The 26,596-nt window shown below is 45.6% G+C and overlaps 1 protein-coding gene across 1 annotated transcript; it reads right to left on the bottom strand.

The window, feature by feature from the left end:
• Window positions 1–4,830: 4,830 nt before the first annotated feature.
• On the bottom strand, window positions 4,831–6,495 carry Npbwr2 (neuropeptides B and W receptor 2). Its single transcript, XM_059258990.1, is given in 4 exon segments — window positions 4,831–4,949; window positions 5,668–5,998; window positions 6,000–6,336; window positions 6,338–6,495. Coding segments are annotated over 4 exon segments (945 nt in total).
• Window positions 6,496–26,596: the final 20,101 nt, after the last annotated feature.

Raw genomic sequence — 26,596 nt, forward strand, 5'->3', positions numbered from 1 at the left:
TGGAAACATCCATAACACTGTGGACATGCCTGGTGAACTCACATAGATATTCATGCTTCACTTGACTCTTCTCTGGCCTCTCCCTGCTGCCCTGGCTCTAGGTAGACTCAACCTGAGGTATTGCAGTGATCACATAGTCACATGTTTTATTATATTGCCCTCAGCCTTTAAGTATCTCCATAGGACTGCTGAAAATACTTGGTGTTGCCTGGTGCTGCAGTGGGCAGTGCCCTAAGCTTGGAGCTGCCTTGGAGCATTTTCTGGTTCTGACTCCACTGATGCAGCCAGATTACCCGAGGTGGGTGGGCATCAGTGGGTTCTTGGATGGCTGTTTTCTGAAGATTCTCTCTATGCTGTACCATGAAGTCTGTGAAGGGGACTTCACTTGCCACTGCCACTGCCTATTCTGACTGTGGCTCCAACATAGGCCACCTTCTCAGCAAGAGGCCAATAGGGGACAATACCCAGAACTTCCCTATGGCCCTTTCCCTCCAAAACCACTGTGAACTCTTATATCACAGACTGCTTGACAAGCCCTGCAACCCTACTTCTAGGTGTGTGGGAGGTAATCAGGAGAAAGCTGCTGTGTGGCCTCTGTAGGCTGCTCACAACATAGAGGCAGCATGTACTGGTCTTGGCTGCTTAGTAAGAGCAGAGCAGAAGAATATGCTCTGTTCTTATTCCCCACAGCCTCCCTAAGCTCTCTGGCGGTCTCTATTTTACTTGACATCGGAGGTCAGCAGTTGTACTGCTAGAAGCATACTTGTAGCTTGGGAAAGGTAGTCAGGATGTGTTCTGTTCTGTACCTATAGCGACTACCTGCTTCATTTACAGGCCTTAGGGCATATTTGAGTAAGTCCTGAGCTTGCTGCCAAATTGGAAGTTGGCATCAAATGAACAGTTAGTGTGAAACTGAAGCCTAAAATGGCTCATTTGAGCCAATCTGCAAGGACCAAGGGATTTGGGGACATTGGAAGAAGTCTGTATCTTGGAGATCTATTTGATCTTGTAGATGTTCTTTTTGTGGATCAGTTACCAAAATACTAGCAACCTTGGATAGACTTTGGTATTCCACTGAGATCTTTGTTAGGTGGCTTCACACAATGTAGAACCTGGGCTACTTCCTGTCTCGGAGAGACTTGGCCTTAACAATCTTAATGAGGAGGCCAAGACTCTGACATTTGAGTGGGAACCATTAGCTATAGTGTTTTCTTGCCAAGGTTAAAAACTTTGTGAATTTGTACATTTTCATGTATTTAAGCATGCAACAAGTGTCATTTCCATGCATGTAGCCAGCCCTGCGCCTGCCTCTGGAGTAATGAAGGAGTGTCATAATAAACACTTACCCAGTGACCGGTGCTGTCCATAGAATAAGTGTTGCTGACTCTAGCTACATAAGAGTAAATTGCTGGGAGTTCACATTCTTTGGGACAGACAGTAGGACCAGACTATGGGTTCTTAAACCTGTTCTGCCCTTGGTAGAGGGTCTTTAAGAAGTCTCTTGACTTATAGGAGGGAAACTAGATCCTGGGTTGCAGAGGCTGCTGCCTTTCCTTCTCCCAAAATAGTGACTACTCTTTTCCCACCCTCAGGGGCAGATACCTTTCTTCCTGGCTTACAGGCTTTTCTTTGCCTCAATTTGAACAGGATCCTATGTGCTAAAGCCCTTGCTTCCAGTACAGGGCTGGTGGATCAAGGTTTGGTTTTATTCAAGTTTTAATGACAGATGCTGTCAGCTTGGGCTTTTTGTTTTGTTTTGTTTTGTTTTCGTGACAGAGTTTCTCCATGTAGTTTTGGTTCCTGTCCTGGATCTCACTCTGTAGACTAGGCTGGCCTCGAACTCACAGAGATCCACCTGCTTCTGCCTCCCAATGCTGGGATTAAAGGCGTGCACCACCACACCACACCACCACCCGGCTAGCTTGGGCTTTTTCAGTCTAGCAGTTTATAAGCCATGGACATGAATTCCTCACAGGATTGAAAGCTGCAGTCCATGAAGGTGTGGTGGGCTGAATTCTATGAGATTGTGTTCTCACTGTATCCTTACTTTATAGAAAGATGGTTTCAGAACTGCACACATCCCATTAATAGTAATAGTAGGGTTGTGGGGTTCCAACCTCATGACCTACAGCTGAGTCACCTCTTAACATCATCACATTGGGGGACAGGACTTCAAAATGTGAATTGTGTGTGTGTGTGTGTGTGTGTGTGTGTGTGTGTGTGTAGGTACACAAATAGTTCTTTGTTGTTGTTGTTTTTTTCCAGACAGGGTTTCTCTGTGTAGCAGTCCTAGCTGTCATAGAACTCACTTTGTAGGCCAAGCTGGCCTCAAACTCAGAGAGATCCACTTGCCTTTGCCTCCCAAGTGCTGAGATTTAAGATGTACACTACCATGCTCAGCTCACAAATAGTTCTTAATAAACAGACTGGTTTCAAATAGAAATTCAGCATCAAGGAAAAAATTTCCTCCCTGATGAAGTTATAGTCCCCAAGAGATTGTATGTTTCTGATGTGTGGGGTTCTGGGCTGCTGATCCTGGCCAGTGTCTTAAAGGAGTTTGGCCATCAGGGGAGATGAATGTGTTTCTCTGGTTGTCCAGGACTATGTACCTTCCCCATTCCCTTCCTCATTCTGCCCAGCCCAGTCTCACCTCTGTTTCTGTTTACCATTGAGCCTGATCAAGTCTAGTTTCTCTGAATCTGAGTTTCCTTCTCTGTGGAACTGCACAGCCTTCCTCTTGGAGTTAAAAGCCAGGGTTCATCAGCTGCTTTGGACTCTTCCCACCAGAGGAGGGCACTGTGGCCCCATTGTATGCCCAGCCAAGTTCCTTGACCAGGTGCAATTAAAAACAACTGTGAGATTTGGGTATAAAGTGGGGTTAGATTTTCCTTGGGACCAGGAGCCAGAGTGTCGGGGTTTGGCAGAGTAAGTCCCTTCCCAGACTCCCAAGGAGTCCATGGAGAAGAACAAAGCTAGTTCCAACAGATTCCTAGTGAGAAGCATCCTTGTTCTTGCTGGCTAGCCCTGGGTAGCCACAGGGGAAGGAGGCTTTTCCCTTTGCTGGGCTGTGGGTGGCGACAAAGGTCTGTGTAAGTACCACTCACTAAATGATTTCACCACTAGAGCATTGAAGGGGACAAGGGTTTGGAGTCTTCAGAGAAAATCTGACTGGTACCTCTTCTTTTGTGAGATGCCCTGCGGTGGTCAGCTCTAGCAAACCAGAGGCAGCTGAGAGGCTATCCCCAAGGGTGCCTTGCTCTTTCACAGCTTAGGCCACTCACCAATGTGCTCCCCTCCTGTTCTTCACACCCACTCATCTGCTCACTCTGTTCCTCCTTCACACATACATCACCTGGCACACCTGGTTTTACCAGTCTCTGTGGCCTGAACGTAGTTCTGGAAAGTGAGAGGGAGCCTATGCTGCCTCTGTTAGTGGGGCTCTTGTCCTGAAGGCTCTTACACAGGAGCAGTGTGCGTTAATTAGGCTTTGCTGAAGTATGACTACATAGTGGAGACACAGGCTCAGGCCCAGCTTGACCTCAGCAGAGCTGTGGGTGTGGGTTGTAGTTTAAAAAGGGCCCACAAGCTGGGTGGTGGTGGCACATGACTTTAATCCCAGCACTCGGGAGGCAGAGGCAGGTGGATCTCTGTAAGTTTGAGGCCAGCCTGGACTACAGAGCAAGTTCCAGGACAGCCAGGACTCTTACACAGAGAAACCATGTCTTGGGAAAACACTACCCACTCCCCCACCCCTGCAAAGAAAAACCAAACCAAACCAAGCAACCAAACAAACAAAAACACCCCCCAAAACAAAACAAACCAAAAAACAAACAACCCCCACAAAGTGCCCACAGCCCTCAGTGTAGGCTGTCCTCAACTATTTCTCTCAATATTCAGCATATATAAGGGACTGAGAGTGGCTTCTGAGACTAGGTCACACAAAGTGTTTGTCCAGTTTTCCTTTTGACTTTCAGGTCCCCTGATTCCTTGATGTGAGAACACTCCAGAAGCTCGTAGAGCATCCATATCTTGCCAGTAGTCATGGGAGCAGTTATGAATCATTACGAGTTGGGGGGCCCCTGTGGGTATCCTGCGAATGCAGGGAACCATGCTGGCAGATGCATCAGGCTGGGCAGATGCACACACCATGTGGAGCATGGCGGCAGTGGTGGCGGCCAGTGATACACAACCCAGACGATGCATCCACATGGAGAGTTTAATTATAACAGAAAGATAAAGAGGCAGAGAGACAGAAAGGGGGAGACAGAGAGAGAGAGAGGGAGAGAGAGAGACAGACAGACAGACAGACAGAGACAGAGAGGCAGAGAGACAGACAGGGAGGAAGGGAGACAGAGAGAAGAGAAGGGTTTGAGGGTGCGCAGCGGGGGGGGGGGAGAGAGAGAGAGAGAGAGAGAGAGAGAGAGAGAGAGAGAGAGAGAGAGAGAGAGAGAGAGGAGTTTTCCCTTAGAATGGGGCTTTTATGTCAGGACACAGGGTGGCGCCAAGGGGGTGGGGTTTCAAGGGGCAGGTCAGAATATTAACAAGCAGGACTTCTTGAAAGAGACCCTAGCCATTGTCTAGCCTTCAGAGGACGTAGACCTCACCAGTGTTCTGCTTGAAGTCCCATAGGAGGTTGAGTCAAAGCCTTTGAATAAGCCACTTCCCAGTTTCGGATCCTCAGAAGCTAAACACTTTATTTCTTGATGTCTAAGTTTTTGTTGCACAGCAATAGGCCACAACAATAGGCAATAGGTCAGGGAGACATCAGAAGGATAACATTTAAGGGCTGACTAGATGTATGGACAGCAAAGTTAGCTAGTACTATCTGGTTTAAGGGAAGGTCCAAGTGCTCTGGCAAGCTGAGGACATGGTGGGCAGGGGTATGGCACATGCCATGAGGGTGTCAGAGTCTTGGGCCATAGCAATATTTGGCCTTATTGCTGAAGTGCCTGTGTAACACGAATCTTAAAAGGTCTTATAACAAAAAACCCAGAGCGAAATATTGAGGTGAAAACTGAAAGATCAGAACAAGCCAGCCACAAGTTCTTACCTATAGGAAATCCTCAGTCTCAAGAAGAGAGAGTTCCTGTTTCCTCACGCCTTATATACCTTTCTGTGTCCTGCCATATTACTTCCTGGGATTAAAGGTGTCCACTGCTTGGTTCTGTTTCTCTCATGTAGCCCAGTGTGGCCTTGAACTCACAGAGATCCAGATGGATCTGTGCCTCCTGAGTGATAGGATTAAAGGTGTGTGCCACCACTGCCTGACATCTATGTTTAATTTAGTGGCTGACTGTGTCCTCTGATCACTAGATATGCTTTATTGGGGTACATAATATATCACCATATGCCTATGCTTTTATAATCTCTCAGTTCTACAAGGAGTCTTGTCCCAGGACACATAAAGAACTAGTGAAGGGGCCCTCTATCTGTCCATCCTCTTTGGGTGACCAGACTTTTGCTTGCTACTGGGACCAAAATGCCTTCTACTGTCTCCCCAGGGATGTCCAGGAGACAGAGGTACAGAAATGCAATGTCATGGTTGTTTGTATCTGTTTGTATGGAGAACACAGGGATAAGTGTGAAGAGGCAGAACATCTCCTGGCTGGATTAACCTCTGCTTTTGGAGGTGATGAATGGCAAGGATGCTCAGGCTTCCTGACATACATTCTCCTATGGCACAGAAATTCTTGCAGAAGTTGTCATCCAGGAAGGCATACAAGAAAGGATTGAGGCATGAGTTGGCATAGCTGAGCTAGTGATGGCATAGGAGATGCTAATCCATGTCTATAGTCTGAGCCACCAGAGGCCAGGCAAGTGAAGGGCACTTAGCGGAGAAGGAACACAGCCAACACATCGAGGACCAGGACAGTTACTTCCTCTTGGCCTTCCTCATAACCTTAGCACCAGAGTGGAGCCTCATTGTATGAAGTCTGGGTAGTAGATCTACATATAACAGGCAGATGATGCACTCAGGCACTGAAAAGCCCAGAACCAATTGTATAAATGTGGCTGGGCAGGAACCAGGCCTGCTCTGGCCTCAAGAAGTGTAGCCCACAACTGGGTGCCTGTAACTCATTGCTGTAGACATGGGCAAAGGAAAAGAAAGGGCAGACCCATGATGGTGACATCCAGCCAGATGCAAAGGTATGTCTAGGCAATCTGTAAAATCTCACAGTGACCAGTACCACTAAGCAGTCCACAATCATCACAACCAGGAAGTAGATGCTAAAAAAGATGTTATAGTGGTTGAAGGTCAGCACCAGTTTGCAGAATGGCTCCCCAAAGGGTCAGTGCTGCAGCAGGTACTCAGAGATGTTGACTGGGAGAACCAGCACAGATCATGGAGCACACAGTTGGCAGGAGCATGTGGAGCATAGGTAGTGGCTCAGAGAAGGTGGTATTGGGCTGGGTGTTATTGTCCTCGGACAAGTTGGTAGTGGGGAAGCAGTTAGTAGCTTCAGCTGTTGGAGGACTCTGGGTACTTAGCAACATGCATCATGCTAAGGCTTGGACACTGATATCTGGGCTGGGGCCTCCTGGACTGTGGGAAAGAAACAGTCACAGAGGCTAAAACAGTGGCCACCTCAGGTTCTCTGAGGCTATTCTATCCACCCTGGCCCTAGGCCCTGGTGGGGCACAGAGCTCTCCAACTTCCTAGATGTAACCCCATTTCCAAGTTCTGCTCATGTGAGAGAAACTGCACACTCTTCTGGGGAGCTAAGGGTTGGAGTGGCCCAGAGCAACCCCACCTACCATCTCCAATATACAATAAGTAGAAGCAAGGCTGTTACCTAGATGGAGATGCACCGGTGCTTCTCTGGCCACTTTAGATCTAAAATGTCTTGCTTTCAGGAGTCAAGTCCTCACTCTTCCTAGTGCTATGTAAACCTCTGCTTTCCCAGATATTCCATTGACCTGTCCTCTGTCCAATGCCTTGTAGCCAGAAGATGGTGGCCTTGGCGGGCTCTCAGTGTGTGGGTAGCTGCAAGATGAAGGGAGAGGTGTTAACCCTCTCAGCAGAGATTGCAATTAGTCTTGCCCACCTGGGAGGGTAGTTTCCAAAACCCACTTGCCTGTTAGTGTCCCAACCAGGCCTGGTTACAGTGTGAATGAGCAGGGAGAAGAGTAGAGAAAGCTGGGGGAGTTGGGTCCTACTATCTGACTGAACCTCCTGGAAGCAGGTTTGTAGCTGGAGAATTTCTCTCCAGCTCCCGTCAAGTCCCGCCAGTCCCAGAGCCCACTTATAAAATAAACACACAGACTCTTACATTATTTAAACTGCTTGGCCATTAACTTGTCTAGCTCTTACTCTTATATTTAGCCCATTTTTATTAATCTATACTTTGCCACATGGCTCGTGGCTTATTGGTACCTTACATCTCCCTTGTCCTGGCTGTGGCTCCAGGCAGTCAATCTCTTCCCTTCCTGTTTCCTCAATTCTCCTCTCTGTTAGTCCCACCTATACTTCCTGTCTGGCTATTGGCCAATCAGTGTTTATTTATACAGAGCGATATCCACAGCACTTCCCCTTTTCTTCTTTTTCAAAAAGGAAGGTTTTAACTTTAACATAGTAAAATTACAGATAACAAAACAATTACCAAGCAAGAATTACAGTTATAATATCTAGTCTATTTAAAATTACTAGTTTATTTGGCAAAATTAAAGAAGATATTCTATCTTATATTTGTGAGTCTAAGGTTTTATTTCTAACTTATCTTTTATCATAACTAATGAAAATTGTAACTAGTCTTCAACTACATCAAAGACCTCAGAAGGATATAATGTTACCTGAGAAATGGGAGAAGGATGCAAGCAACTTTCGAGAGTCTAACAGGGTAGAGATAGCTGGCAGCCTGGACAGTGATCCAAAGTTCTCTTGTAAAGTTGGGGCATCTGTCTTCAGCCCATAGGCCTAGAGTCTCTCAGTCACTTCTCTCTGTGTCTTGTAGAATGTCTGGCAGTTTCCTCTGTGAAGCAGGAATCTAAAGGACCATTTTGTCAAGCAAAGTTCAGTGGTCACCTTTTTATGGGTCTTGTATGTCCAGTCGATCAAGCAGTCCAGGCAAGAACAGTTTCTTGCCCAAATGGCTATTTTTGCCAAGGTGAAGATAAATTCCATACGGAGTGTCTTCAATGCCCATTCTCCTCTCTGAAGTAAATTGGTGCTGCCAGGAGCAGACATGTCTCATTGTCCAGAAAGTCTAAATTTTTAAAACATTTTAAATGCCATATTCTGTACGTCTTTGAAGTGTTTGAAGATTACCTATTTATCTGAAATATATCTGTGTATACCTAGAAGACTTAACTAACATGGCTACAAATATGATTATCATAGATGACTAATTATTAATCTATTTCTTAATTATCCATTACAATTTTAAATGAGTTACATAAACATAATACCTCAAACAAGAATAGAAATATATATACAGTATAACAAAATTAAGTTTAAACTCATATCAATAAACTAAAATCCATAGCAATATAAAACATTTTAAACAAGTTGTTACTCTTTAAAAGTAGGTTCATTATTCTACCCTTTCATCCTATCATATCTATATCATATCTCCTTTGTTCTTTAGAAAGACTTTGTATTATAATCAACCTGTTTTAAATAAAAATATTGGTTTTTCTCTGTCCCATACCAGAGGGCTCTTCTGATATGGGACAAAAGAATCTTTTAACCTTTTATTTTAGGAATATGTCTGGGTTTAGAGGGGGAGTGAGCCAATTCCATCTCCAAAGCCAACTTGAAGACTAGCAGTTATAGTTACAACTTTTTACATATATATATTATCTTAGATAGAACATATTAAGTATTAGATTCAGGTTCTTTATGATAGGACACCATTTGGAATGATCTTTGTAACATACCATTTACCTATGCTGTAGACTTCTCTGGATTTTAGTATGTGTTTCTTGCTTGATATGTTCCATCTTATCTAGGTCATTATCCCTTATTACTCCTGGACAATATTTGATACCATTCCTTTGTATATAGTCTTGTATTAAGTTAGAACCTTCTTATTTAGACAAAAAGGGGGAGATGTAGTGGGTAGACATTTCAGCTTTGGTCTGGAAGTTCCAACCCCCACTGAGGCTTCGGTAACTATCATGCCTACAAGGTGGGGCGAAGGGAGGGCCCTGAAGACCTGAGATTGGGATGCGTGTGCTCTCTTCCTTCTTGGACCATGGATGCTAGAGGTAGACTGAGGAGAGTTCTCCAGAGAACACTGCCGGACTGAGCTGTGTCTTTCACAGAACCTGCAATCTACCTAACTCTTCATTTGTAAGTTATGCCATTAAATAAATCTCCCTTTTAACTACGTGGAGTGGTCTTAATAATTTCACCAATACAGGTTCCCCTTTAGTGTAGTGGTAATTTGTTGTACTCTAATAAAGCTTGCCTGAAGATCAGAGGACAGAGCTAGCCACAGATTTAGCCACAGAAGCCAGGCAGTGGTGGCACACACCTTTAATCCTAGTACTTGAGAGGCAGAGATCCATCTAGATCTCTGTGAGTTCAAGGCTACACTGGGCTACATGAAATTGATCCAGTCTAGGAGAGAAACAGAGCCTGACAGTGGTGGCACACACCTTTAATCTCAACATTTGGGAAGCACACATGCCATTAATCCCAGCACTAGGGAGCTTGAGATAGGAAGTGAAATGGCTGGGTGGAGAAAGGCATATAAGGCGTGAGGAGACAGGAACTAGAATCTTTTAGCTGAGGACTCAGAGGCATTCAGTCAGAGGATTTGTGGAGTTGGCGAGGTGAGAAGTGACTGTGACTTGTTCCTTTGTCTCTCTAATCTTTCAGCATTTACCCCAATATCTGGCTCTGGGTTTCTATTATAAGACCATTTAGGATTTGATCAACTCCCCAGTGCTGAACTATGGTGCCTCCTGTTGGTGGTCTGAGATTCTATCCCCATGTTTCCTGTGCCTACTTCCCCATCCCCTTCGTGTGCGTGTGTGTTTAGTGTGTGTGTTTATAAACTTGCTGGTTGTCATTTACTCATTAAGTCCCAAGTGGGTAGCTAAGAGATGTGTTTTTGTTCGCTTGTGTGCCTGTGTGTTGGGAAAGCACATACAGGGACTTCTGGGTTCTGAGGTTATTTGTGCTTCTGCCTACAGGCACTAGAGACCTGTGTACCTTTATCTGTGTACATGGATCTTGATAGGATTCATGCCTACTTCTAGGCATGCACATGGTTTGTGAATTGCATGTATGTGTAGGCCCATGTCTGCCTGCTGGGGTTTTTGAGGTTATCTCTGCACTATATCTGAGGGAGTGTGTGTGTATCATTGTATGGCCCATAATATTGGACTGGAGAACTGCTTGTCCTCACATGAAGTAAAATGTTGACCACAGACAACCTAATTTCTATTTGTGTTCTCCAGCCATGAGAGGTCATGAAGAAGGTCACTTGCTCCTACACTGGATCCTGGCTTCTTCTCTGTGGCACTCAGGGAAACTACAGGATACCAAGACCTTTTCTATACTCCTGTGGACTTTCATACTTTCTACCTAAGTGGGATATATGCGAGTGTTAGAGTTCTGGAGATAGAGGTATCCTGACTTGTCTGGAAGTCAGGTGGGGTGTGGTGGGTGATAGTCTCCCTGCAGAATATGGAAATCCTGCTCCTCTCCTAGAGAGAGCCATTACAGCTGAGCTTTGCTGCACCCTCCCTTAATGGGGCTTTCCAGCAGAGCTCTGTTTTTCTCTCTGACTCAAGATGTTGCTTCTTCTGCTTCACTCTGCTAAAGGGGAAACCCCTGCAGAAGTGTAGCAATCTCTTCTGGCTCCAGCAAAAAGTTGTTACTTTCTTTTGCTCAGTCTTGTTCAGCCTTCCTAAGGGAATGTCTCAGCAAGGTTTTTTCTCAGTCCCCTTAAGGGACATCTCAGCAAGGTTCTTTTGTTCTGCACTGATAAATGAAGATCTTCACCCAAGACTCTTTTAAGAAAGAGATTTATTTGGGAAAGAGCTGGATGGTGGGCCTCCAAAAGAGTAAAAGAGTGGAAAAAACAACAACTACATTTTGGTGTACCAGTGTTAGGCTGGAATTTCCATAGGGCCTGAGAAAGCTTAAAAAACAAAACAAAACAAACAAAAAAGCAAAAATGGACCCAGTTCCTTTAAGAAGTTCTGTCATACAGCAGAGCACTTAAACAGTCTCTTTCATTCTTAAATAGAAAATAGAAACAAAAAAACTAAGTAAAAACACCTGCCACAGTGAAGGGCACTGGCATTCTAGAGTTGGGGGATTGAATATAGTTCCCAGTCACATACCTCTGGGGCTTGGCTCTCACGAACCTACAAGTGGGCAGAGCCAGCTGTAGTTTAGCAGTTTAAAGTTTGCTCACATGGTCAAAAAAAGGTTGAAAGATTGCAATAAAAGAGGTCCAGATGGGAAAAAACCTCTAAACAGGTTCCAGTGTGTTTGACAGCGTGCATAGGCTTAAGAAAGAAATGAAAAGAGTGTGGTCAGTCATAGAAAGAAAGAAATAGCTTAAAAATAATAAAGTACAGTTTATAAAGAGAGAGTAAAAGTAACATAAGAGAAAAAGCCACATAAGATGGAAAATACACAGGGAGTCTGTATCCTGTATGTTTCTGTATTGACCTTGAATTTTTTGATTGTTGATGATCAAACGACAGTTGCTAAGAGACATGGGATTGAAAGAGGAACAGCTGGCTGGGTGGTGGCGGCGCATGCCTTTAATCTCAGCAGAGGCAGAGCCAGGCGGATCTCTGTGAGTTCGAGGCCAGACTAGTCTACAGAGCGAGATCCAGGAAAAGGCACCAAAACTACTCAGAGAAACCCTGTCTCAAAAGCAAAACAAAACAAAAAAACAAAAAAGAAAGAAAAAAAGAAAAAAGAAAGAGGGACAGCGAAAATAAACCAGCCTATATACTTTAGGAATGCCTTAATGTTAAAATGGAAGTAAAATAATGTATTTGTAAAATGGAATTTAAAAGATGGATTGCTTTGGAGTAGAGGTTTTATTTTTATTTCCACAGGAAACAAGAGGCTGTGGATTCCTTCAGGGTTGATATGGATCAGGTTTGGTCAGGGGAGACCTCCTGAATCTTGACAGGTGATACTCTATCAATAAAGGTTATAGCTGGTCTCCCAGGACTTGGCCATTATTGCAGTTTTTCTCAGGGGCCCATAAAGATTCCTTTTTCCATCGACAACAGTGGTTATTTGCGGTGCTCTTACCCTACGAGGAAACGTCACGAAACCGGGCAGAATCCACTAAGAAGAGTTTTATTAAGATAGGGGAGAGAGACAGATGTGCACAGTCCTGTGGAAAAGACATGTGAGTAAAGATGGAACTGGAAATCATGGTGCCGGCTTATAAAGGCTGGGCCGCACCTGCGCACACAGGCCCATGTGGCTATTCTACGCATGTGCGTAGATCACATGGTTGTGCTGCGCACTTTACGCAACCACACAAAGCCATGGGGTCCTGGTCACTCGAGACGTTTTGACCTGGAAATGGCTAGGCGGAAGTGACTAGGTCCGCTGGGCATGAGCAACCACACCCAACTGTGGGGGCATGTTGTGAATCCATATCATCCCCGACTCTTGTTTTTTTTTTTTTTTTTTTTAAAAAAAAGAAAAAAATGGTGGATGAGTGGGTATGGGACATCGTTTCTCTCAAAGACTGTTTCCAGCTGAATGGTGGGTGTCGGTTGGCTCTTGGGGAAATGGGGAGGGTAGTTTTTGAAGTCCTGGAATGATGGTGGGAGTCCTGGGATGGAGTTCTGTCATCCCTTGTTCTGCAGCTGTCCATCCTTCGTGGTGTGGCTGGGAATCTTTTGTCTGACAAGATACTGGTGACATAGAAAAGGCTTAGAGAGAAAAGAATCATTATTTTATTCTTTGGAGTTGACATTTATCTGAGGCAGATCTGGCCTGTCCAGATGGAGACATATTAAAAAGGTGACTGTGAGAAAATTAATGATTATTATGCTGTTTTAGTACTCTGCTTAATTTTTACCTGAGACAAGCTTTATTAGAAGTAGTTTATTTAAGGCACCTATTCCCTTTATTAGTTTAGCATCCAGGAAACGCAGGTGATCAGTTGCTGAGTATTTAACAATGATAGACTGTTACATTACATTTTTCCTTACCACCTGGATATTTTTGATGGTCCTTTTGCCCCCAGCTCTGTGTGGCCCTGGTTGGGAAAGGAAGGATACCTTATTCCTCTGGAATTGGTGACAAGGCAGTGGATCCTGATGTCCTCTGGAGCTTGAGAGAACAAGGCCCTGTTTGTTTTACTGAATATGAAGAGAGATTTTTCTGGGATGGAGGTGAGATAAAAGGTTTTAGATGAGACAGGTGGACCCAGTGAGGAAAGCCCTCAAGTTTAGCAGCTGTAGGAGTCACAAGAATTACCTTGAAGGGTCCCTGCCACTTAGGGGAAAGGGGTGAAGGGTGCTGGCCTGGAGGAAAGAGAAGAACCTGATCCCCGATGTGGATTGGAGGTGGACAATGATTGTCACTTGGCTGAGGTAAGGAGTAGTCTGTGAAGCTCCATAGGATAGACCTTAGGTGACATAGCAGGGGGGTTAACAGGCTATCTGAAACAGTTGGAGGGTTGGATAAAAGACCTGGTGTTAGAACTGGCCTTCCATACATTAGTTCAAATGGAGAAACTGAAAGAGGCTTTTTAGGAAGAGCCCGGAGCCTGAGAAGAGCTAGAGGCAATAATCTTACCCAGTCGAGGTGAAGTTCCTGTGACATCTTAGTAAGAATAGTACCAGTTGGTACTCTCCACCTTTCCTGAGGATTGAGGGTGGTATGGGATATGAAAATGCCAAGGAATGTTAAGAGCCTTAGCTAGTGTCTGAGAAATCTGAGAGGTGAACTCCGGGCCATTGTCAGACTGAAGAGAAGCAGGAACCCCAAACTGAGTAATAATTTCTTGGAGAAGGAGGTCTGTGCAACTGTCTGAGCCTGCTTATTAGAAACTGGGTATGCCTCCACCCAATTTGAAAATGAGTCCACCATCACGAGGAGATATTTAACTTTCCTGATGGTGGGCATATAGGTAAAACCAAGCTGCCAGTCAGTCCCTGGAAGGGAACCTCTAGCCTGGTGGGTGGGAAAAGGCTGACTCCTGTACTTGGTATTGGGATCTTTTTTTTGGCAGATCTCACAAGAGGCAGTAATAGTTCTTAAGAACTGTAAGTCCTCAGAGGTGGGCTGCAGGTGAGCTTTTACAAATTGAGACAGAGCAAGATTGTTAGGATGAAAGAGCTGGTGTAGATAGGAAAGAATTTGCCTAGTGTCCGGAGTTCCTTGTGAGGGTGTAAGCTGTGCTGTATAGATTCCCTGTGGTGGGTAAGGTGAGACTTGGCCCTGGAGGGCCGCTGTCCTGGCTGCCTGGTCAGTCCGGTTGTTTCCCTTAGAGATGATGGAGCTATTGGTCTAATGAGACTGGCAATGAACAGTTCCTATAGCCTTAGGGAGGTGGGAAGCCTCCAGCATGGCCATTATTTGGCCTGAGTTAGATATGGATCCCCCTTTTGCTGTGAGAAGGCCATGCTCCCTCCAAACAGCAGCATGGGACAGGAGGATATGAAAAGCATATTTGGAGTCTGGTAAACATTTAGAGATTGTCCCTGTGCCAATTGGAAGGCATGAGTGAGAGCTATCAGCTCAGCCTGTTGGTTAGTGGTGTGTGTGGGTAATGCCTGTGCCTCTACTGTCTCAGTATCTGACACTATGGCATAACCTGCTTTACGGGTCCCTTCATATAAGAAGGAGCTGCCATCTGTGTACCAGGTATAAGTAGCCTGAGGCAATGTGCCCTCCTGTTTGTGTGAAGGGTGAGGTAACAGTTCCTCTAAGGTTTCAGTGCAGGAATGAGAAGGAAAATAGTCAGCATTAGGTTGAGGGAGGAGGCTTGAAATATTAAGAGGTGGATAGGTCCGGAAAGTAAGTGTAGCATCCTCTAGTAATGCCACCTGGAGAGAAAGAACCTGGGAAGGAGGTAAGGTTTGTAAGCCTTTATAAGTTAAGAGATTGGACAGGTTGTGGTGAGAGAAGACAGTAATAGGTGACCCAAAGCTTAGCTTCTTTGATTCCCGAATAAGGAGCTCTGCAGCTGCTAAGGCACGGATACAAGGTGCCCAGCCCTGACTGGTAAGGTCTAACTTCTTTGACAGATATGCTACAGGTGCTAAGGAGGGTCCCAGCTGATGTTCTAGAGTTCCCAGGGCAAATCCCTCCTTCTCTGCTACATAGAGGGAAAATGGACAGGTTAAGTCTGGAAGATGAAGCGCTGGGGCCTGAAGAAGAGCCTGTTGGAGCTTTTGGAAAGGTTTAGTGACAAGATGGAGGAGGGGCTCATGTGGTGAGCCCTGAGCTGCCTCGTATAAGGGGTGAGCAAGGAGAGAAAAAGATGGAACTGAAGACCATAGGAAGCCAGCTATTCCTAGGAAAGACAGAATCTCCTGCTTAGTAGAAGGGACTGTAAGAGACTGGATTAGACGCTTTCTGTCTACAGTAATAGCCTTGTGGGTTAGAGTAATGGTTAGACCCAAATAGGTGACCTGGGGAGTTGACAGCTGAACTTTAGAAGGGGATAGCCTGTAACCTTGGCTGGATAAGAAATTTAGGAGAGCAGAGGTGTTAGTTTGGCTAACCTGTAAGGACAGGCTACAGAGTAAAATATCATCTACATATTGTATTAGTTTAGAGCCAGGGAGAGACAGAGAAAGCAGGTCAGAGGCCAGAGCCTGACCAAATAGGTGTGGACTGTCTCTGAATCCCTGTGGCAGAACAGTCCAGGTCAGCTGTGTTGAGAGGTGAGTGTCAGGGTCAGTCCAGGTGAAAGCAAAGATATTTTGAGACTGAGGACTGAGAGGGTTAGAAAAGAAGGCATCTTTGAGATCTAGAACTGAGAAGTGAGAGGTTCCTGAAGGGATAGTGGACAGGAGAGTATAAGGGTTAGGCACTACAGGATGGAGGGGGACCACTGCAGAGTTAATGAGCCGGAGGTCTTGAACCAGGTGGTAGGTTCCATTAGACTTTTTAATTGCAAGTATGGGAGTGTTAAAAGGTGAAGAGGTTGGGTGGAGCAGCTTTTTCCTGAGAAGGTCAGAAATGATAAGCTTAAGTCCTCTTAGGCTCTGGAGTGAGAGAGGGTACTGAGCTTGGGTGATATATCTGGTAGGGTCCTGTAGCTGGATAGTGATAGGTTGATGGTGCCTAGTGATAGAAGGGTTCTGGGTATCCCAGACTTTTGGGTCTACCTGAGAGGCTGGTAGGGGAAAAGAACTGTTAGAGTCAGTAGAGTGAGTGGCTAGGAGAAGAAGGAGAGGAGCTGCTGGTGCATCTGGGATGAGGCAAATGTGTGGAGTGAAAGAAATGGATGCTCCTACCTTAGCTAGAAGATCCCTTCCCATTAAAGATAATGGGCAGCTTGGCACCACTAAGAATGTGTGTGTGAGAGGGATGCCTCTGAAAATGCAATTAAGTGGTGGTGTCTGATGAGGTAGATAAGGCTGTCCCCCAACCCCGACAATAGGGAGATGAGAAGGAGAGGTAGGCCCCCAAAACTCTCTCAGGACAGAGTAGGTAGCTCAGGTGTCCAAAAGGAATGAGATGGGCACCCATTTACTTTTATTACTACCCTAGGTTCCCTGTGTGAGATGGGAGTGGCTGGGGCGGAAACCGGGCAGTGTCAGTCGTCTCTGTAGGCCAAGCCTAGAAAGTCAGCTGGAGGGTGGTCTTCGTCTGGCGTTCCTATGTCGCTTGGGACATAGGACAGTCAGTTGACCAGTGACCCTTTTGGCAACATTTTGGACAAGGCCTTGTCAGTGCCCTTCGTGGGGAGGTGGTACAAGCCCGGGCCCTATGGCCTTCTTTCCCACACTTGAATCAGGGACCAAACGGCTTTCGGGGAGCTGGTCAGATAGTGTTTGCCAGCATCAGGCAGTTCCTTTTCTGGGCCTTCTCATCTCTACCATGGTACACCTTAAATGCTATCGCTAGCACATCTGCCTGTGGGGTCAGAGGGCCGTTCTCTAAATGTTTAAGTTTAGTCCTAATGTTGGGGAAGCTCTGTGAGACAAAGTGGGTCATTAGGAGCTGCCTGCCCTCAGGGCTGTCCATGTCTAAGCTAGTGAACTGAAGTAGAGCCTTGGTGAGGTGCTCCAAGAAGTGAGATGGATTTTCGTCCTTATCTTGGATTATCACTTTTAGTTTTCCATAGTTTACTGGTTTTAGGGCAGCCTTACAGAGGCCTGTCAGGAGACAGGTAATGAACCTATCTCTGGCTAGAGAGCCACCCTGGGTGTTATAGTCCCAGTGTGGTTCTTGGTCAGGAACTGCCTCAGCTCCTGGAGGGTGTGAGGGGTTAGTCTGGTTAACCTCATCTGCATGAGTCCTAGCCTGCTCCCATACCCGCCTGCACTCCTCAGGAAGTAAATTATTAGAAAGTGCCATGTATATATCATGAAAGGTGAGACTATAAGATTGAGTTATATATTGAAACTGTTTAATAAAGGAAGCAGAATTAGAAGTATAAGAACCCAGCTTACTTTCTATCTGAGAGAGTTCTGCAAGAGAGAATGGAACATGGACCTTAATCAGTCCATCCACACCAGCCACCTCTCACAAAGGGAGAATGGTTGGCGGGTTTGAATGGCTGGAATCAGGCCCTTTAGCAGTCCGAGAACAAGTGGCAGGAGGAGTGAAGGTTGGAGCCAGGGCAGGGCCTTTGGAAACGGCTGCTGCTGAGGAAGAAATGGCCATTGCCGAGGAAGAATTGGCTTTAAAGGAAGAGGAATCTGGAAGAGGAGCTGAAGGAACAGACGCCCTAGGAGTAGGGGTGGGAGCTGGAGGTTGGATAGGTGGAGGTTCGTTAGCAGGATCTAGAGTCAGAGATTCTGGAGTCAGAGAATCCTCCGGTTTAGGCATAGCTAGGAGCATATGAGCAGGAGAGAAGGAATCCAGAAGAGATGGTTTAGCACTGAGAAAGAAGAAAGCTATGATGTAGGGCAACTCTTTCCATTTGCCTGTTTGCTGGCAGAAATCTGATAACTCCTGTAAAATATCAGGATCTAAGGAGCTGCTCGGCAGCCATTTTTTGTTATTTTCTAAAGCATATTTGGGCCATCTCTTAGTACAGAGACAGATAAGCTTAGGAATCTTTAAATAAGGCATTAAGCTGAGAGGTTTTAAAGCCTCAAGAAGACAGCCTAAGGGAGAGGTAGGACTGATGGGGCCTTATTTCCCATGTCTGCAGCAGAGAGGCAGAAAATAAAAAAAATAAAAAAACAAATGTGATCTGGAGCCAAGGCCCCAGGCGTCCCTAAGGCCAAGGATGGATCTTTACCAGGCACAGGCTGCCAGACGGCTCGTCAGCCGAAAAGCAGGGACCTCTGCTGTGTGAAGCTAGGATTCCCCGGGAATCCGGAACAGTGTCTACCACTTCGTCAAGCCGGAAAAACGTGCCGTGTTCACACAGCCTCAGGGAGATGGCTAGAAATTTAAGCCTGCGATAGGGGCCAACTGTAGCCAATAAAGACCGTGGTCGGGGGTTCCCCCAGTTTCAAGAATACTCAGCCATTCTCACAGATTCAGGAAACCGTTTATGCTGGCTGAAAAGTGGGGGGGCTCACCAATTGAAGCAGGGGTGTTGCATGGAGATTAGTGCAGCCAGGCAAATGGACAATGGTCTGTCACGGACGGAGCAGAGTCCCTGATTTCCAGGTTTCCAGGTACAGAGCACCTGGAAGTGCCTGTTTTGTCACAGCACCAGATGTTGGTTATTTGGCGGCGCTCTTACCCTGCGAGGAAACATCATGAAACTCGACATAATCCACTAACAAGGGTTTTATTAAGATAAGGGAGAGAGACAGATGTGCACAGTCCTGTGGAAAAGACATGTGAGTAAAGATGGAGCCGGAAATCATGGTGCCGGCTTATAAAGGCTGGGCTGTGCCTGTACACACAGGCCCATGTGGCTATTCCACGTATGCGCTTAGATCACATGGTTGTGCTGCGCACTTTATGCAACCACACAAAGCCATGGGGTCCTGGTCACGCGAGACATTTTGACCTGGAAATGGCTAGGCAGAAGTGAACAAGTCTCCTGGGCATGTGCAACCACGCCCAACCGTGGGGGCATGTTGTGAATCCATATCAAATAGGAAGCAGTCTGTAGAACATGACACCCATATTCCCAAGAGAATGGGGTGGGTGGTCTTCAGTTATTTGGTAGGTTATGGATGTTTGTTATCATTTAGGGGAATATGGGAATATAGGATAAAAAGACAACTATTAATCTCCAATATTTTGCATTGGCATGGATTTTGGTATATTGATACAAACTTAAAGCTATTTTTGTTATACTGAAAGTATGTTTCTACTCTTGTTTGGTGTATTGTGCTTATGCAGTTCATTTAAAAATGCAATGTATAATTACGAAATGAGGTTAGCAGTTAATCTATAATAAACTTGTAGTCACATTAGGTATGTTTTCAAGGTTAAACAGGTATATTTTTTAACAGATAGATGGTTTTCAAACACTTCAAAGACCTACAGAATATAGCATTTAAGATATTTAATAACCTAAAGTCTTTCATGACAATGAGACACATCTGTTCCTGGCAGCACCAATTTACTTCATAAAAGGATGATGGGCATTGAAGAAACTCCACATGGAGTTTGCTTTCAATGTGGTAAGTGTAGTGGTATGTTTTTCTGGTCCTGCCCAGCCCCACGGGCCTGAAGCCACTTATAAAATAATTACTCAGAGGCTTAATATTATTTACAAACTGTATGGCTTATGGCAGGCTTCTTGCTAGCTAGCTCTTTCATCTTAAATTAACCCATTCTATTAATCTATGTTTTGCCATGTGGCCTTGGTGTTACTGGTCTGCCAGCATCTTGTTGCTCCCTGGGCAGTGGCTAGGCGTTTCTCCCTACTCTCCTTTCTTCTCTCTGTATCTCTGCTTGGATTTCCTGCCTGCCTTTAAGCTGCCTTGCCATAGGCCAAAACAGCTTTATTTATTAGCCAATGGGAGCAACACATATTCACAGCATACAGAAAGACATCCCACAGCAGGCAAGGCTAGCCATTTGGGCAAGAAACTGCTTTGCCTTGATTACTTGACAGTGTGCTGTATAAACGGGACATGCAGGACCCACAGGAAAGTGACTGATAAACTTTGCCAAACAAGGCAGGACAGTCCTTCAAATTCCCTCCTTCACTAAAAAGTCTGCTAGATATTCTAGGCCTGTAGGCTGAAGATGGATGCTCCAATGTTGCAGATGATTGTCCAGACAGCCAGATGTCTCTGTTGTTAGGTAATGCTAATTCCTTCTGGGGTCTTTGATGGAATTAAATAATAAGAGTCATAGTTTTCTTTAGTTATGATAGAAAGTAAATTAGGTATAATGTGGGATGACTCATCCCTAACAGGCTTGAGGGCCAGTGGGCCCAAACAAGCAAAAAAGATACTTTCTAAGAGCCAACCTGGGTCTGCCTAATGGCCTTAGCAACAGCAGCTAAAACATGATCTGGAGATGACCTGGACCAATGATAGGCAGCCATGTCACACCAGCAGGTGCATATTCATCAGATCTCCCCTTCAGGGTGGTGTGGAGGGTATATAAGGCTTGCCTCTTCCTGAATAAACTGAGCTTGTTGTTTTGACATCCTCCTGGAGTCTGTGTGGTTTGACTCTAAGCCTACTTGGTCCCTCCCCCAAAGGGAACAACAGCACAGGACCCTGCCACAGTATAAAATTTTGGATTCATTCATAATGGAGTATTTTCTCTGAATTTGCTAAATACAAACAGACTGAGTATTGTAAATGTAATTCTTACTTGATAACTGTTTTTGTTGTATACAGTTTTACTATGTTAAAGTTAAAACCTTTCATTTCTATGTAGACAAAAAGGGGGAAATGTTATGGAACATTAATCAAAACAATTTTATGTTTACAAATAATATGTTTATGCTGTGGAACTTTTGTTTAATGATGCAAAGATGTGTTGCATTCTTTTATGTTACATTTGTTTAATGCTGTGTTACTTTGCCTGTCTAAAATACCTGATGGCCTAATAAAGAGTTGAACAGCCAATAGCGAGGCAGGAGAAAGGATAGGTAGGGCTGGCAGGCAAAGAGAATAAATAAAGGAGAAATTTGGGATGAGAAGATCAAGCAACAAGAAAAAAAGGAGAGAGGACACCAGAGACCAGCCACCCAGCTACACAGCAAGCCATGGAGTAAGAAGTGAAGAAAATTATATAGAGAAAGATAAAAGCCCAGTGGCAAAAGGTAGACAAGATAATAAGTTAAGAAAAGCTCTCTAGAAATAAGCCAAGCTAAGGCCAGGCATTCATAAGAAAGAATAAGCCTCTGTGTGAATATTTGGGAGCTGGGTGGCAGGCCTCCCAAAAGAGCCAGAGTGAAAACAACGAGCCACAGTTGCTCTCTCAAGTCTTTTTGTTCCACATTTTTTTCTGGAACTGAGGCCACATTCAGGAATACCAGGTGGGAGCAGTCATAGAAACTTCCTTGTGGATACTGCACTCAAAGGTGGAGCAGCACTGCTTAGTAGTCTGTAGGTAAGGAAGTGCTTCACCTGAAAGAGACTGAGGACCCCCCCCCCCCCAGTTGGAGGTCACCAGACATGGTCAACAACCATGAGGAAAGTCTTTATAAAGCTGAATTTAATGAGCTGGGGGTGATTTTGGGATAAAGCAGAGGTATTGGGTATGTTCAGATCTCTGGGAAACCAGAGATGTTACAGGTTCAGGCCTGTGTCAGATTTGACTGATCCCAGACTTTTCCTCTGGCAAAAGGGGGTGGCCAGGTCTTCTGTCACCTGCTTGTATCCTCAGCCTTCCTCCCTGTCATTTTGCCAGCATAGAGCTGGCCAGTGCCCTCTGTTGTCATCATTACTGGCAAGGGCAGAGGTCTTTTACATCCCTCCTTACTCAGCTTTACACACATTAAATACTAGCAAACTGTTCATTCCCCACCTTTCTCCAGAGCTTGTTGTTTGAGGCAAGTCTTCTCTCTAGTCCAAGAGGGGAGTGGTCTGATATCAGAATGCATTCCTGAGAGTATAGAACCCTCTCTCAGCTTCTCACTTAACCAACTGTTCACCTCTCTAATAGTTAGCCCAGTATAAAAATCCCTTCCAGACCTTTGTCTTGCTGAGCCTGGCTTGGGGAGTGCCCTGGCCCCTCACTAAGCCTGTCACCTTTGAAGTGGGGAAAAATGGAGGGACAAGCATGGTCCTGGGGGGCGGTGATCGGAGGGGATGGGACTGGGAATGATGTGGATAGGGGAACTGAGGTAGGAGCTAAGCTACCACACCCCCTTAGGCTGAGGCTACTGTGGGTGCCGGTCATCCTGCCACAGGTCCACATGTGTGGAGACCCCATATGCCTCCTTTCCCCTCTAAAAGCACTTCACCTGTGCCCTCTGCAGACTGGCAGCTGTCTGTATAGCACTCACACTTAGGCTAAGAGAGCTGCTTTGTTCTGCTTCTGGGTGGAGCATTGTTGCAGAGGAGAGCTTTGCTTCATGAAAGGATTTTCACATTCAGAAATGAATTTGATCTTTCCAGCCTGTTGGGTGTGAGGGGAGGGGCCATGGAGGGAGCCAGGTGTCAGCTGTACAGGGTGGGGTGGGGGGAATGCCCTGTGGTGGGGACCAAGCTTGCTGGAAGTGCTGGGGCAGGGTTGGGAGGATGGAGAGGATGGAGTGGGAGGGTATGTGGTGGGTCAGGAGTCTGGATACTGTAGGCCTGCATTTGGGCTTCATGTGTGACTGTTTGTGTGTGTTTGTCTCCAGGATCAGAAGAACTGGTCATATTATCTTCCAAGGACAGGGAGAAGAGGAGGATGTGCCACCAGCCTGCTTGTGTGAGCTAGGAACAGATGTAGCAGCCAGCAACAGGAAAGCTCAGTTCTAGAACTTTATTCTTATTGTCGTTTTCTGTAGATATGGCAGTCAACCTCCATCTACTGTTACCTGGTGCCTGGAGGTCCTACTACTCCCTATCTCTACTGAAAGAAACTGATAAATATTGGATCCCTGGTTACTGGGGATCCTCTGCTGATGCAATAGGCCAGTCAAGCTGAATTAATAAGTCCAGGTTTAATAAACAGAGCAAAGCAACTCCTGGTTGACTTTTGGAAAGGCAGGAGAGAAAAATCGCAGGCAGGGCTGGCAACCAGTTCTTTTATACCATGTAGGCGTGGCTTGAGCAGCCCTGGGGGAGGGGCTGACCTTTGGCGGGCTTTCTGAGGGGCGGAGTCTGGAGAGAGCAGCTCCAGGGGAGGGGCTGCCAATTGGCGTGCTGAGGGTGGGGCTTGGAACACCGTCCCCAGAGCTGGAGATTCCCCCAACACAAACCAAGACAGAAATTGATGGAGGAGATAGTTTTATCTTTTGGGCTTGGGGAAATGGAGTAGAGACCTTATGTCCCACAGAAAAGTATTCCTAATTTTTGAAGATCATATGGTCTCAGGGGTTTCTATGGGGCAGTAGGTAGAAAATTCCCTTACTTAAAAAAGTAAGTTTGTTTGCCTGTGGAAGTTCCCTGAAGGGCTGAGACTTGCTCTGACTTTTCTCTCAAGTTTTTCACTCCCCAGAGACATCTTACATCCCTATTAACATACTAATAGATAGGAAAGTTATCCCTAGGAAATTAGAGCACCAAGTGTGAAGGATTAGTTTGCAAATGAATAACTAACCCAGATAGGTGAGTGGGAGGGGGCAGTGTTCACTTTGCATATCAATATTCAGCTAAGGAAAACTATTGCTTCCTTATATGCATCTTTCTTTTATAAATTTATTTTTATTTTCTCTATAATTTTTAGTCTGTTCTGTTATAGTACAGGTATATTTGAGCACAAGTACGTACATGTGGCCTGTTTTTCTAAGTAGGTAAATAGACTTCACTCCAGGCATACACAAGCAACTCAGAGTTAGCTTCACTACAAAAATACAGCTGCCATTTTCTTAAGAAGGCTTCCTTAAGGAAGCTGAGAAAGATTATTTATAAAGCTGGGGAGCAGGGTGGACCTTTTGTGTAGAGAGGTTCTGGGCTGTCCACAATCTCTACTCAGCCAGAACCCAGTTGCTAAGGAAGAGGCTGGGTCCCCAGTGTGTTTGACACTACGTGCAAATGGACATAGTGAGCTCAGGGCCAGGGGAGCTGGGTTATTTGGGTAGGGACTTCTGCTAGTCCTTGGGTCCTGGCTGTTCAATTGTAGTAATAAAGTATGGTGATATTTTATTTGTATTAAAATGTTATTTGTATGTTAATAAATAAAGTTGCCCGGGGGTCAGAGCTATTAGCAAGCCATAGGAAAGCAGGGCAGTGGTGGCGTACACTTGTAATCCCAGCACTTGGTAGGTAGAGCTGGGTAAGTCTCTGTGTGTTCAGGGATACAGCCATTATTGGATACACATGCCTTTAATCTCAATACCAAGCATGGAAAACCTGGAGGCCTATACAGACAGGCCGTGACGAGGCGATCATGTGGTTGGGTTTACAACCAATGAGAAGGCAGAACAGGAACACTATATAAAGACTTTAACACAGGGGCAGTTCTAGTTCGGAGAGGTAGGACCACTGCAGGAGGAAGGGTAAGGTTTTAGCTCTTAGCTCTGACCTCTTGGCTTTCTTCTTTGCATTGGTTCTGTGTTTCTTATTTAATAAGAAGGTTGGTTACATCTACAATAAAGCTGTAAACAGAGTTAACAGCTGGCTGCCCCTGAGTGTGGAGATAGATAGGAACAAAATTATGTGTCACTGTCTGTCAAGAAAGAGTTTCCTGGGGATGGAGAGATGGTTCAGCGGTTAAGAGCACTGGCTGCTCTTCCAGAGGACCCAGGTTAAATTCCCAGCAACCACATGGCAGCTCACAACTGTCTGTAACTCCAGTTCCAGGGGATCTGATACCCTCACACCAATGCACATAAAATAAAAAAATAAAAGAAAAAGAAATGAGTTTCCTATGTATACAGAGGTTAAAAGCCCCTTGGGGAACTCTGGGAGGAGATGCTCCTGTCAGAGCTTCAGGTCAGAAGTTCTTTGGGGCAGGAGTGGGGAGCAGGGGTCTTTTCAGGATCCTTTTTAAGGGATTGAATGTGACAGGGAGACCAGAGGTTAGGGTGACTGAAAGGATAAAAGAGGAAAGGCGAAGTGGGTACCTTTCAATGGGCCCTGTCAAGGTATGCCACTAAGCAGACACACCACATGCAACAGTTAGTGCAAGAGGTTTACTGGGGGAGGGGGAGAGTAAAAGAGTGAAAGACCATGTTGGAGTGGGGACATGAGAAAGGCATGCAGACAGAGACAGAGAGAATAGGGAAGAGGCAAGAGAAGCAAGAGAGGTAAGAGCGTGCTGTGTTTGGTGAGCACTTTTAAGGAGTGTACATGTCGCACAGCTGATGTGGAAAGGTACCTGGTGACAGGTACCTTAACTTCTTTGGTGGCAGAGGCAGGCTGCTGCCATAGCAGAAACTGAAAGGATGAAGGGCGCTGGTGGGTGACACCAGTTAGAGTTAGAAAGAGCTTTAGTAGAAAGAAACCAGGCCTGGAGAGAAAGGAAGATGGCGGGAGCAGAGAGAGAAGGTGGAGACTGCGTGACCACGTGTGACTGCTCTCACTGATAATGTAAGACGTTAGACACAAGGACCCTGAGCTGCGCATGTACAGAATCCTAACAGAAACTAACAGTGAAACTAGTCCTGAGTCATGAGGCTGTGGGCAGCTTCAAGTTCAACAAGAAGGAGGCAAGGATCTAAGGCCACCTGAGTTGGTGGACCATGAGACCTCTCCCTGGTTTTCAGGTCTCCTCTATCAAAGCTGCTGATTGTGTGCTCTCCATCTCTATGTGTGCTTATGTAGGCAGCCAGTCCCTGCTCTTAATCTGGCTGTTAAGCTTCCAGTGTGACTTAGTGCTGTGGGATGTTCTGTATGTCACATGTGTTGCTAATTAGTCAATAAATAAAACACTGATTGGCCATTGGCTAGGCAGGAAATGTAGGCGGGACAAGGAGGAGAATAAAGCTGGGAAGTGGAAGGCTGAGTCAGAGAGACACTGCCAGCCGCCATGATGACAAACAGCATGTGAAGATGCCGGTAAGACATGAGCCATGTGGCAAGGTATAGATTAATGGAAATGGATTAATTTAAGCTGTAAGAACAGTTAGCAAGAAGCCTGCCACGGCCATACAGTTTGTAACCAATATAAGTCTCTGTGTTTACTTGGTCGGGTCTGAGGCTGTGGGACTGGCAGGTGATAGAGATTTGTCCTGACTGTGGGCCAAGCAGGAAAACTCTAGCTACAACTTAGTGCTAACTCAAAGGAGTATATTGCTCCCCCTGGGCCTTAGCACTTACATCCCCTGCTATGACTGTTCAATGCAATTAATGTAAGTGCTTATAGTCTTCCCATCCTTCCCTAACTAAAGAGACTTCTAAAGAGGCAAGGTGGGAGGGAATGAGTACAGCAGGTCCAGGGGACAATCTTCCAGTGGGAGTATCTCCTCCTCATCCTCGCCCAGAGCCAAGATAGACATCAGGG

The sequence above is a fragment of the Peromyscus eremicus genome, chromosome 4 (genome assembly GCF_949786415.1).
Source record: "Peromyscus eremicus chromosome 4, PerEre_H2_v1, whole genome shotgun sequence".
Lineage (NCBI taxonomy): Eukaryota > Metazoa > Chordata > Mammalia > Rodentia > Cricetidae > Peromyscus > Peromyscus eremicus.